The sequence below is a fragment of the Protomyctophum bolini genome (assembly GCF_963924005.1).
Source record: "Protomyctophum bolini genome assembly, chromosome: 18".
NCBI lineage: Eukaryota > Metazoa > Chordata > Actinopteri > Myctophiformes > Myctophidae > Protomyctophum > Protomyctophum bolini.
Window position 1 is genome coordinate 18,955,310 of NC_137879.1, and position 13,539 is coordinate 18,968,848.

General features: G+C 41.7%; 2 protein-coding genes across 3 annotated transcripts in view; one reads left to right on the forward strand and one right to left on the reverse strand.

The window, feature by feature from the left end:
• rab26 (RAB26, member RAS oncogene family) overlaps positions 1 to 13,539 on the forward strand; it is a 62,365-nt gene that overhangs the window by 20,508 nt on the left and 28,318 nt on the right. The window contains exon 3 of one of the 2 annotated variants that reach the window (XM_080789850.1): positions 12,543 to 12,584. The exons of the other annotated variant lie outside the window; for it this stretch is intronic. Within the exon in view, the coding sequence (XP_080645976.1) occupies positions 12,543 to 12,584 (42 nt within the window). The remainder of the gene's footprint in view (positions 1 to 12,542; positions 12,585 to 13,539) is intronic. 2 annotated transcript variants of the gene reach the window in all.
• On the reverse strand, positions 8,166 to 9,110 carry LOC308333064 (hydroxycarboxylic acid receptor 3-like; the record flags this gene model as incomplete). The annotated part of the gene is made up of 1 exon (XM_080789261.1): positions 8,166 to 9,110. One exon carries the CDS (start codon positions 9,108 to 9,110, stop codon positions 8,166 to 8,168), a length of 945 nt encoding a protein of 314 aa, XP_080645387.1.

Here is a 13,539-nt window from a genome sequence, read left to right on the forward strand (position 1 = left end):
AGTAGCTACCCTCGATCAGTCCCATTAGGGAAAGACCAGGGCCACACAATCCGTTGCTCCGGAACTACTCTTCCGGGACTGGGAGGTAGATGAATTTTGTACTGGCCCAGATCAACATATAGAATGAAACAGGTCAGCTCCATATTAAGGGTTTGAGGTCAGATGTAGAGTTGCTGTCCAATATTGATCAGGGATCTCCATATATGGGCATTCCCATATTGGCTTAATATTGATGACATCAGGGATCTCCATCCCTGATGATGTCACGTGATGTCACAAGGATGGGGTGACGGACTAACTAACTGGAAATCAACATTTTCATAGTAAATGCGACCTGCGATCACAATGATACCTGTAAGATGCCCTGTGGGTGAGAAGCGTGACACGCTACATGCGTGAAGCGCCGAGTGTACACATCCGCCTGGATGACGGCAGACTGCTAGCGCGTATCTGTACGCTCACAGACCATTCAAGAATGTGTATTACAATGCACGTTCAATGGTTCGTAGTGGAAAAACACTGTGAGAGGCGGATTTTAACCCCGTAATGTGTATTATTCATAACTGCATGCGCTCAGCTGACAGCACTGCTCCCGACAGCAGATCAAAGAAAGGATCGCTGGCTGCTCCGCAGATAAACTGTTGTCTCCTCTTGCTCTCCGTGAGGAAAGCTTGAAATGCCAAAGAACTATCTCATCATTGACATGCAGAAAAAGTAGGCTACTGTTTTCTTAGCTTTGTATTGTCTGCAAAGGAACTATGTGTCTGTCACAAATAAAAGTTCTGTCCTGCAAGCCCATGTCGACAAGACAGGCAAGGCAGCTGTGCGCGAAGTGAGTCCTTCTGCAACCTAGCAAAGCATAAGATATGATGGTTTGGAGAATAGGCTCTTTTTATAAGAGAAAGGGTTCAGGTTCAGGTTATCAAACCTTTTAATTTCAACACCCAATACTCTGAGAGTAAAACCAAATGGACCCATAAGAGTCCCATTTGATTCCATTTGTACAGTATCAGAGTTCAAAGTTATAAAAGGGTCAATTTGGTCCCATTTGTACTAGTAGACTCTGAGTTACAGACCTGTAAGGGTCCATTTGGTTCCATTTGTACACTCTCAGAGTTACAGACCTGTAAGGGTCAATTTGGTTCCATTTGTACACTCAGAGTTACAGACCTGTAAGGGTCCATTTGGTTCCATTTGTACACTCGGACATTTTGGGCGATATCGATATCTGATATAATTAATTGCTGTTATGGCCGATAACCGATATTACCGATATGATCTCATTCTGTATTGAAACATTATAATAATTTTGTCCGTTCTGAAAAATACATGTAACAGGGTATCTGCACTGCTTTAATACCTAATACCTAATATCTAAAAACAACTCAAATCGGCCGATAACGATATGTTTGCCGATTAATCTCCCATCACTACAATCAATCAAACACAGCAGAACAATGTGTCACAGAGCATATCGCTTTCATTACTTGCGCAAGCAGAGCGCGCAAGTAATCGTTTCGCTTGGTCTCTTCGAAGTGAAGACAAGTTTTCTTCAGCGGTAAATCTGTGCCTGGTTTGCTGGGACTAGTTACAACATTACGTCATCCTTGAGAGAGTACATGGTGTGTATATGACGTAATGTTGTAACTTGTAACTTGTAACTTGTAACATTACGTCATATACACACCATGTACTCTCTCAAGGATGACGTAATGTTGTAACTAGTCCCAGCAAACCAGGCACAGATTTACCATTGAAGAAAACTTGTCTTCACTTTTTGGAACCAAGTAACCACAGTATACTGCTAATCAAATTACAACTACATACTCTGTATGTAGTTGTAACTAGAACAACTACATACAGTCTGTGCCTGGTTTGCTGGGACTAGTTACAAGTTACAAGTTACAACATTACGTCATATACACACCATGTACTCTCTCAAGGATGACGTAATGTTGTAACTAGTCCCAGCAAACCAGGCACAGATTTACCGTTGAAGAAAACTTGTCTTCACTTTTTGGAACCAAGTAACCACAGTATACTGCTAATCAAATTACAACTACATACTCTGTATGTAGTTGTAACTAGAACAACTACATACAGTCTGTGCCTGGTTTGCTGGGACTAGTTACAAGTTACAAGTTACAACATTACGTCATATACACACCATGTACTCTCTCAAGGATGACGTAATGTTGTAACTAGTCCCAGCAAACCAGGCACAGATTTACTGTTGAAGAAAACTTGTCTTCACTTTTTGGAACCAAGTAACCACAGTATACTGCTAATCAAATTACAACTACATACTCTGTATGTAGTTGTAACTAGAACAACTACATACAGTCTGTGCCTGGTTTGCTGGGACTAGTTACAAGTTACAAGTTACAACATTACGTCATATACACACCATGTACTCTGGTCCCAGTTCACAACGATGACGTAATGTTGTAACTGGTCCCAGCAAACCAGGCACAAACCTACGGTTGAAAAAAACTTGGCTTCACTTTTTGGAACCAAGTAACCACAGTATACTGCTAATCAAATTACATACTCTGTATGTAGTTGTAATGTGATTTGTAATTTGTAAATCTGTGCTTGGTCTGCTGGGACCAGACTACACAGATGACCATATCTCTTACGTCATCACTGAGAGCTAGTCATACATATACACACCATGTACTCTGGTCCCAGCTTTCAACGATGACGTAATGTGGTAACTGGTCCCAGCAAACCAGGCACAGACTTACCGTTATATAAAATAAGCCCAATACCAGCATCACAAGACAAGCCCTTACATGGAACCCACAAGGCAAAATAATAATAATAATAATAAAATAATTATACTGTATAATATATTTTAATTCAGTTTATATACCTTTTTTTTCATCACATATCAATGATTCATTTTTCTGTAAAAAAGTAGTTAGGTAGCAAATAGTTACACGTAATTATTATACATTTCAAACGTTCCTTCACAGAGATACTGAGATGTGATACTTTCCAGCGGTCGAAAGTACTTGTGCGCTCTGCTTGCGCACTAGTAGGCCATTTATGGCCTACTAGTGTGCAACAAGCAAGTATGCACTCGGCAGAGTGCAGTTCTAGTTCATATATATATTTATCAAATAACCTTATATGGTTTTGTATGGTGCCTTGACCACATGCACTACCTTGTGGACATATTGGTTTTTATCAGCAACAACACTTCCATTTCCTCCAGGCTGGGGTGTGTGGGGGTGTGTGTGTGTGTGTGTGTGTGTGTGTGGTATCTTTAATCATTGTAATCTCTGCTGTTCTACTACTGAAAGCTTAGATTAACCTGTTCTCTTAAGGCTAGCTAATTCGTTAAAGTGGTTTTGTCCAAATATGTCTTGATAATACCTGTACCCGTGCATGTGTGACTTATGTAAATTCTGGGCAGCATGACCCAGTGATATGAGACCGTTTACCGTGTGGCTGTTATCATCACAATGAGATTGTAATTAAATTAACACAAGCCCGGCCTAAACAGTTTCAAACGTGTATTTTCTCTCATTTGAATTTGCCTCTGGGTCTGTGTGTAGAGAACGGATGTTCGCCTGTTCACTTACCTTCACTTACCTCTTCCAGTGGTGCATCTTTGTTTACATTCCTACTAACAAACTCTACACATTGTAATGGGAGTTGCCGACTGATTCAACAGAAGAGAAAGAACAACAGTAAAAAAGGCCTACTTTTGACCCCTGTAGGTCCCCAGGCCCCACTTTAAGAACCACTCTTCTATACATACGATTCACCAAGGAAAGTTACATAAAGTGACTAAAGGAGTGTGTATTTTCGGTAAGCCCAATATCACGCGCCATTCATTAAACGTGGCATACCTGCCTTCGTCTGTGCGTATCGAGCATAGACTGTAAAAAATATGGACAAAGCGTTCCCCGGGTCTAACATGAACGTAAAATGAAGCCTGTCAGTCCTTGTATTGTAAATCGCCATCTTTCTAGATCCGTTTGGGCCCAGCTGGCCCATTGGCTGGCCCAGACAACGAGGCGGGACTTCCCCCCTTCTTCTTAGTTGGTTTTTATTCGAGTGGGTGGGGAATGTGGGTGGGGAATCCCGATCATAGACTGTAACGGTAGCCACGCCCCTCAGAACATACGCGGATTTATGGTCATTCTTTTAATAAATGGGACCATCATTTTCCAAAAAGAATATTATGACATTAGAAATGAGACTTTAAACTAGCAGAAAGTATTCATGACCATGTTTATTAAGGTAATACAGTCTTGGTGAAGTTGGGACAGCGCCACAACAGGCCATTCTATGAACTTTCAGGAAATCCCGATTTCCTTGGTGGCTTCACAAAATATCGGGGCTATGCCTGTAGCTCATTTTTGTGGGACACCCTCTTTCCCAGGCGTTCGGCCAGGTTTCGCCTAGTGTAGTAGAACATAGTACATACTAAACTAATGCGCCCATTTAAACTAATGTGATGGTGCTATCAGGAAACGTTACTAACGGGTTTCAAATGGACAGATCTACAAGCTAACCGCACCGCGTTACAACTTGTGAATCAGCAGCTTATTTTGGCAAGCAAGACCCTGTCCGATGGATCCACTTGTTAAAAAGGTAGCAATCTGTGTAGGATAATCTTCTCTCACATAATGAGAAAGAAGTTAATTTATTTAAGTTCAACCTCAAGACTAAAGGCTAATACAACTTGGCAAGAATATTATAAAAGCCATTGTTATTGAACAACTGCTCACTCACCTTTGCAGAGGTAAAAATATATTTTTATCAGAGCTTATAAAGGGAAATCCATCTATTTGATTGGTAATTATTCAGATCACTGTCGTATGTTGGAATGCCTGCATGGGGAAATGGATTTGAAGTTGGACACACGACACAGCTATAACCCCCTCCACCCCCCAAATGGAGGGGAAAAAAAGCATTCCGGTACCTTCCCTCCCTCTCCTATTCTGTCTCTCTCTCTCCCTCTCTGCTTTCCCGTCTCTCTGTTGCCTGTCAATGTGTTGCTTATTTAATCAAGTATGCACAGCTGCCCGCCTGCCTCTATATCCTGATTATATAATATTCAGACCCAGCTGCAGTCAACTTTATTTTAATGTTCCATGCAATGTTGTTGTAGGACAGGACACTCGTCTAGTCATCGTTTAATGCTGTTCTCACATTTCCTTAGCTGATGTAAACGCAACGCTCTCTCTCTCTCTCTCTCTCTCTCTCTCTCTCTCTCTGTATTTGACATTTATTTATTTATTTCATTGTTTTGAACATAGTTAAACTCAACGGATGCGCTGGATAAAAAATCACCAGAACGACAAGCGCACGGGAATATGGCCCAGTCCCCCCTCCCCTCTCTCTCGACAGCAATTGAATGGACTGGATTTCCTGGGAGTTGAAAAGCCGATCGGTAGGCTACTTTTTGTTTCTGCGGGTCGCGGGGCAGGGGGGTTGTTCATTCATATTTCTTTTTGCAGGGCGGTTTGGCTCCCGGGACGGGCGAGGTATGAAACAAAACCTGGCCCGTGCAATGCGTGCATCAATATAAGCTACTGAAGCAATACATCGTTTGACAATTTTTTTCTTTTATGTGTGTTGACAAATGTTGGCCACATACATATTTTATTTGAGGTTTGGGCAATATTAATTGATTCAGCATGAAGACTAAAGGATTATAAATACATACTAAGCTTTGATCCCTGATAAGTCAGCCTCGGACTTGACATGAGAAGAGGCGTGATTTGTCAGATGATTAGTGCTCACACAGTAGCTCTGTGATCCTACAAGATCAGATACAATAACATCTCTGTTGATATTCATTCACCAGCCAACACTCCCCACTGACAGGTAGGACCCCATTTTGACAGCAAATTGCCTGTCATACTGTAATTCGACCCCCCAGTATTCGGCTGTATTAGGATGTTGACATTCATTCATCAGCCAACACTGAGTCCCCACTCACAGGTAGTACCCCCACCCCCGCAGAGAGGACGTATAGGGCCTTAGTCCTACTCCTCCCAGCCAACAGTCCCCACTGACAGGTAGTTACCCCCCCCCCCCCCCTTTTGATTGTCAGTCACACCAAAATTAGCCAATAAAGGTTTTGTGTGCACTTCCTATATATACATAGACACATAAAAAGCACTCACAATCCTTCTGGAAAGCTAATTCCATTTTAATGCCATTGCACATTTCGGGATATTTAACTTTCAAACATTTTGAGGTCACCACTGCCTGGGTGAACACCCTAGGCAGTTTTGTATTTGCTTGTTTCAGTATTTAGATGTTTGATATTCCTTCCTTTCTGGTTCCCAAACTTTTTCATGTCAAGGACCGCCAAATTGACACCCATTTGAAGAGATATGCCAGGGACCCCCATGAGAGAAGATTTTTATGGCTCTAGCAGTGATTCTCAAACAAAATAATTTAAAGGACCCCCAGTTTGACATGCATTAGTCTACGAACCCCCATTTAATGGCATTTCTATCTCTGGGACCCCATTTTTGTGCTTCGATATTTTGACTAGGAAAAAAAAGTTTGATAAGGACTTCTCTATTGTACAGCTAGTGTACGAGTCCCAACTTAAACTAAACCATATGACCTTCACATTTCACTACACGAATTAAACAATGGATTTTCAACTGAAAAACCTAAAGCGATGTAGAGTGAGCTAAAATTAGACAAACGTTGATTGTTTAAACTAACAAGATACCAGGTTAATTTCAGTTTGTTACATGGATAGATAGCCATAAGGATATTCTAAAGTGAAGTTTAACCAAATATTTGGGCGAGTTTGTGAGTGTTGTCAGTGTTCATAAATATTCATATATGCTCGCTATAGTTGGCTTTTGATTGACAAATTGTTAGGCGCTGTCGGATTCCTATGACTGCAGTTGAATATTAATGACTATTTGTCGATAACTCGCGTGCGTGCGTGCGTGCGTGCGTGTGTGTGTGTGTCTGTCCTTGCGTTTCCCTGAAAGTGACATTTCATCAGCTTCTTCTACACAGACTTTCAGGTTCACAGGGCATGTTACGGCTGTGGCCATATTTGTTTATTCTTATGATTTTTGTGTGGCATCAATATATATATATAAGGTACGTGTCTAAGAAGTTTACTGTGAGAGTAGAACATCACTGAGTCTGCTCTGCTGTAGCCTGGGGTCCACCTATGCTTTCTATGGCATAGGCAGCTCTAGGCGCAGCTGCGCGACATGATACATAATTAATTAGAGTGACAGAGAGAGGTGTGTGTGTGTGTGTGTGTGTGTGTGTGTGTGTGTGTGTGTGTGTGTGTGTGTGTGTGTGTGTGTGTGTGTGTGTGTGTGTGTGTGTGTGTGTGTGTGTGTGTGTGTGTGTGTGTGTGTGTGTCAATTTAACAAAGGTGCAGACGATCAGAAATCAGCAGAGACTGATTGCGTTATGCCGAATTGAAATGGACTCGGACCCAGACTTTTTTTTTTCTCCCTGGAAATAAAAACGTCTCACAGCTCTGCTGTGACTGTGCTGCTGGTCAATCTATCCTCGTGGAGAGACTCTCTTATCTCCAAACTGCAGCTGAAATCATGTGCCAAAATCCATATTGGAAGATAATATGATAAATACCTTCGATATTTAAATTCATCCTTCACATCACATGCGAATTCTACTCAATTTTCCTCCCAACTTGATGATTTGTCACATCCCTCACAGACATAATTCTGTGTGTCATGGCTACTGTTGGACAAAGTACTCAAACCCAGTATTTTATATTTACTGATTATATAAATACTCCTGGTCAAATATTATTCTACTATAAGCTGCTCTGTTGAATGTATTCATGGTTCAATTACAAAGCAACTACTGGAGTACAGTTGCTTAAAAATACGTATTCAAGTATTCAAAAATACATATTACAAAGTACATTTTCTTTTTAATATCAATTTCAATGCATTGCTGTATTAAAATGTAGACATTTGCAAAACTATTAAAAAAAATATCAATTATAGTGACTGAAACTAGTGAAAACATTGCCGGTATATAATTTGTTTTTGATTTTGGAGAGTCATGATCATTCCTAGATCCAGTCACACTACCATGCTGTCATTTACGCCACACACACACACACACACACACACACACACACACACAGACTGCTTTGTTGCAAAAACACACAAACTCAGGCTTCATATTTGGCTGATGGACTCAGAGCCTGTCTCTCTAGCTTTGTCCGCTGCTTCTGCAGCGTCCCCCACTTGATGTCTTTTAATAGTTCTCTTGTAGATCTTCTCGAATGAAGGACTGGAGAGGTAATAGATGATGGGGTTCAGCATGCTGTTGAGATAGGTCAGTGTGATGGTGATGTAGAATGCTGTGGTCAGATCAAGCAGACCGCCGCAGCCTTCAGACACATTGATCCAGATCAGCAGCTGTGTAACGTCACTTGGCAGGTAGCAGATAATGAAGATGACCACCACCACCGTGACAAACACCAGAGCCTTTCTGATCTTGGCATCTTGAGCCAGCTGTCTCCTCCTCAGATGAACAACGATCTGGACGGTGCAGTAGAGGATTACAGTCAGAGGCAGCCAGAAGGAAAGCACAAACACAGATCTATGCCACTTTAGAGAGAAACTGAACTCGGTCTTAACCATAAAGCTCTCGCAGTGACTTGTATTGTTTCTCATCATAGCCACGGGATGAGCCGTCATTGAGATGGCAACCAGCCACAGTCCAGCTGCACAGCATGTGGCTTTGTAGACACTTAAAGAGTTAACGAGATGGTGGGGGTGCACTACACGCACGTACCTGTCCACAGCAATAGCCATTAAGAACATGATGCTTCCAGTGCGGTTCATCGCCAACATGAAGAGGTTAATCTTGCAGAAAGTGTCTCCAAACTTCCAGTTCATCCCATAGAGGTAGTAACATGCACGGAAAGGCAGAGCCACGATGAGCAGGAAGTCAGCCAGTGCCAGGTTGAACAGGAGGACAGAACTGCTCCTCCAGGGCTTGAGGTAGAAGCAGAAGAACCACAGTGCCAGGCCATTACCAAGGACACCCAGAAGAGTCTCACTGATGAGTACTGGAGGTAGCAGTTGGCTGAGCAAAGTTCCATTCAGGCAGTCCATTTTCACATGCAGTATATGTCCTGGTTTGCTGGATGCAGCATGCAGGTCCATTAAATAACCTCATGAACTCTCACTGTGTGCTCATAAGCAGTGGAATTTGCTCAGCGTAATGGGTTTTGTGTTACGGAGGATTATATTTATAGAATTCACTGGAAGTCCTGTGATGCTGCATTTCATTAGAAGGTACAATATTTTGTTTCTTTCCCCCACAGCACATGGATAGATGATAGGTGGACGATCGGTATCAATGTCAATGAACATCTGAATGTTTAAGTGGCAGACGCTGTTTTATTAAACGTGTTGGTTAAGGTTTGTACTGTTTCATAGTATAATAGAAGGCTGCTGATGGTGGCAGAATTGTTGTGTAATAATAGTTTAACCACTTCAAGCATATATTCTTCTTTGACCAGAGTCCCCCAGGGGTCTATACTAGGAAGGCACTCTCCTTTGCACACCAGATATCTTTTCTGAAAATGACAGATCTACATGCTTCTACTGTAGCTTGGCTTGAAGATGTTGTTTTTTAGGTATGTGTTCAACCCTGGGTTCATGTGGTTAAGGTATGCAGGCTATAAAATCAAGCAGTGCTTGTTCCTGTATTGTTCACAGCAGTTGTGGCATAAGTGCATGTGGAATGGGTTACCTGCATCTTAATGTCCACCATAAAGAGCTGGCTGAATAACAGCTAACCTTCAATTAGTATTTAGGTGAGTTGTTCCACTTTCCACTTGTTCTTTACTATTTAACAATTTTACCCCTAAAGAAAAGAAACAACACATGGTTCAGTTTAATTGTGCTTGATTGAGGTCTCCACCAGGGCAGGTCAGGTTGTGTCCTCCTGGTGGTGCTATAATAGGCCAATGTGAAAAGGGTGACATTTCTTTGGGTGGCAATTAGATGATTTGAGGCATTTTGTTCCAAAAATGTGTTTTGCAAAAATCCACCTGTTGGTGGTGCTATAACAGGCCGATGTGAAAAGGGTGGGATATATTAGCCTAGTAGGAAAGTCAGTGCAAACCTGCAAACTTTGAAAGCCAATGTTAGCCAATTAGGATGGAATCTGAAATATCGGATAGATCTGTCTTGAACACATGACTATAGAGATGGTGTGTAACGATTTGCGGGATTTTTGGACAAAATCTGGAGGAGTAATATAAAAATAAATGTTTTTCAAAAGTTGGCCTCCTGGTGGCGCTATAACAGGCCATTCTGGAAAATTTGGGGCAGAGGTTCATCGTTGACATCCAGGGAGTGTGTTTGCAAAATTTGGCATCGACCGGGTTAACGGTGCCGGAGATTAGCTGGTAACGGACGGACACACACACACACACACACACGGACGGAGTGCAAAACATACTCTCTCCCCATGCCTTCGGCCTGGTGGAGACAAAAAGGGACATGGAATAGACTAAAGTAATTTGTTAGCGGAAGTGGCTGGGAAGTCAAATAGGGGCAGATATAATGGCACATATTTAATCATAACTTTATTTATGACGTAGTTTTCGAAAATGTTTACTGAGCTTCACCATGAATACAGGCTGAAATTAGAGATAAGGGCAACAGCAGGAAATAGTATAGCTGTGAATACAAATACATTGTATATATTGTACCAGAATTATAATAACCTAGTCCTAGTGTACCAGGGGCTTTATTTGTTTCACTGCAGGAAACAAAAGCAATCAAAACTTCAATTTCTTCACTGGAGCGGTAAAATCAACCTCAACTAGAATTTATCCTTTTTCTCTACCCCAGTGATTGAAATGGAATGAACCTCTCATTTTGTTTGTTTGTTTGTTGTCTCTTCTGGCCTCTCAAGCATAGCCTGGGTTCCAGCCTGATTCGCTGCGTTCCGCATAAGATCTGAAAATGTCACTGCGCTACTCAGTCTGGAAAGTCTCTTATTCTCCAAGGTAGATGGGATCAAGGTTGAAATGGAACCGTGGCTTCTGATTGGTCTGTGGTGCGGCCGTGTTGAGGAAAAACACCAGTTTGACGTCGTATCAATGAGCACTGCGCAGCTACTGCTATTGCCATGCATCGTCCCCCATTCACTAAACTCGCCCCACACAGCCACTGTCAGCAATCTGACAGTGGACTACTGAATCGTTTAATTTTTATCGTAGGTTTTTACTCTCAAGTCTCGGAACGGCGCTATTTTTTTCCAACAGTGAGAAGCATGGACAGAGTGGGGCTGGCTGCTGACATATCAGCAACAACGGCGCTACGTAACAGTTGACGTTATGAAATGTGAGTCAAGCAGCCTCTGTCCAGACTGAGTAGGGCAGTGACGTTTTCAGATCCGCGGAACGCAGCGAATCAGGCTAGAACCCAGGCTATCTCAAGCAACCATTAGGCCTACCTTTTCTCAAGATTGAATAGTTATCGATTATCCCCCCATGCAAACTGTAATTAGTGTGGTTTCCCCTATACTAGGTCCAGACTCTGTAATGTGTGTGTGTGTGTGTGTGTGTGTGTGTGTGTGTGTGTGTGTGTGTGTGTGTGTGTGTGTGTGTGTGTGTGTGTGTGTGTGTGTGTGTGTGTGTGTGTGTGTGTGTGTGTGTGTGTGTGTGTGTGTGTGTGTGTGTGTGTGTGTGTGTGTGTGTGTGTGTGTGTGTGTGTGTGTGTGTGTGTGTGTGTGTGTGTGTGTGTGTGTGCGCGCGCGCGCGCCTCTGTATATTTGCCTCAGTGTTGTATATTATCCCAGCAGATCCTAGCAAGTGCTAGGCATGTAACGATACACTCAACTCACGATATTCACGAGTTAACATGTAATAAAAGCTTTCTTTGATGGCATCTTAGGATAGATGTAGACCTATTTGACAGTGCAGAACATAATTGCCTTCTTTGATGTATTGATGAGCATCAACGACCATCACCTGGGCACAGTCACAGACCCACAGCTCCCCTCTGCAGGATTCTACTACTGAATATGACTGCATGGAGTCTGTCTCATTTCTCTCCAAAATTACTTGAATATGATGGAATATGATTAAAGCTCTTTCATATCTCACACACACACACACACACACACACACACACACACACACACACCGTCATTTACTAGTCCTCCTAAAATAAATATATCTATATATACTATATATATATATATATAATTGATTAATATTGTCGGGATTCACGGCGATAATCGTCGGGATTAATATCGATATACGATATTGTTACATGCCTAGTAAGCACTAATAGTACAGCTCTCAGGTCCACTTCAACCCACTTCAACCCATTGAGTATTGTCTGCAAGAACTGTACTCCTGACAGCTATACAAAAGCATTACCTTGAATTAGGGTTTCGGTACCTTTTGTAGTGTTCAGAATGCCCATGCCTGTTCTTGTTAGATCTCATCATACATTTGAATTTGGGAATGTACTGCACTGTAAAAGAACCTTAAGAATTACATTTCTCTTTTTGTTTTTCAGAATAAAGTGTTGACTATTGACACACTGAAAGTGAAACTGCAGGTAAGAACAAAAGTATTTTCTCTGCTGTTCTTTATTCTTTCAGTCTTGCTTTGTTTGTACAGTGAGAGCAATTGCCTCAACCCCTTCCATGTAACAATTATGCCTGAGTAGTGTACTGCAGACAGTTCTTCCTTGAACATTATAGTACAATATCGTAAACTCTGGTGTCTCACTGGTAACTTACTGGTATTAACAGACAGTCAGACCGGTGGAGAGAGCTAAACTTTATTTATATGCCTTGTGTATTTATTTTTTCCTTTTACTTCTTCCTCTTGGGGAATCTAGCAAAAGTTTTGCAGTTCCTCAGTAAAACAGCCTGTTTCAGTATGTGACCCACTCTGTCAAAATCCACACACAGTAGTGACGGTACCCAGAGGGGGGTTGCCATAAAGATGACAGTAATGAAACACCTTCCTGACGTTTTACATATTTGAAGCTACCGACAGTGTCTTTTACCACTGTAACAGCATTCATACATGGTTTGCAAACATCTGCTCTGTTATTTCAGAACCATGGACAGATACGTGTAGGCTATTTGCTTAGGGCCGCGACGCGCTGTCCCAGGTACTGAATGGAGCCAAAGAGATATACAACACATCACTTCGGTTCAGCCTTGCTTGCTGAACTTTCAGCTATAGTTATTTTTATTCCATTCTAGCAATCCACAGAATGGAAATTACAGTTTTGGTCAAACGAGAGGTTGTGACAGAGAGACAGAGTGGGGAGAGATGCCGTAGGCTATTCTTTTTTTGTGTTTTATTATTGTTTAGCAGTCATCTCTCAGAGGTTAGAATACCGGTAGTTCACAAATTCTATTATTGTGGGTCTTGTACGTGCATGTGATTGCTAAGGTTTAATACTGGCTTCAGCACTTCTGTGAAATAAATGTATTTATTATTGTTTTTTGAAAAAACATAGTCTAGATTAAATCAATGCATTTCATTAAAGGTACCAG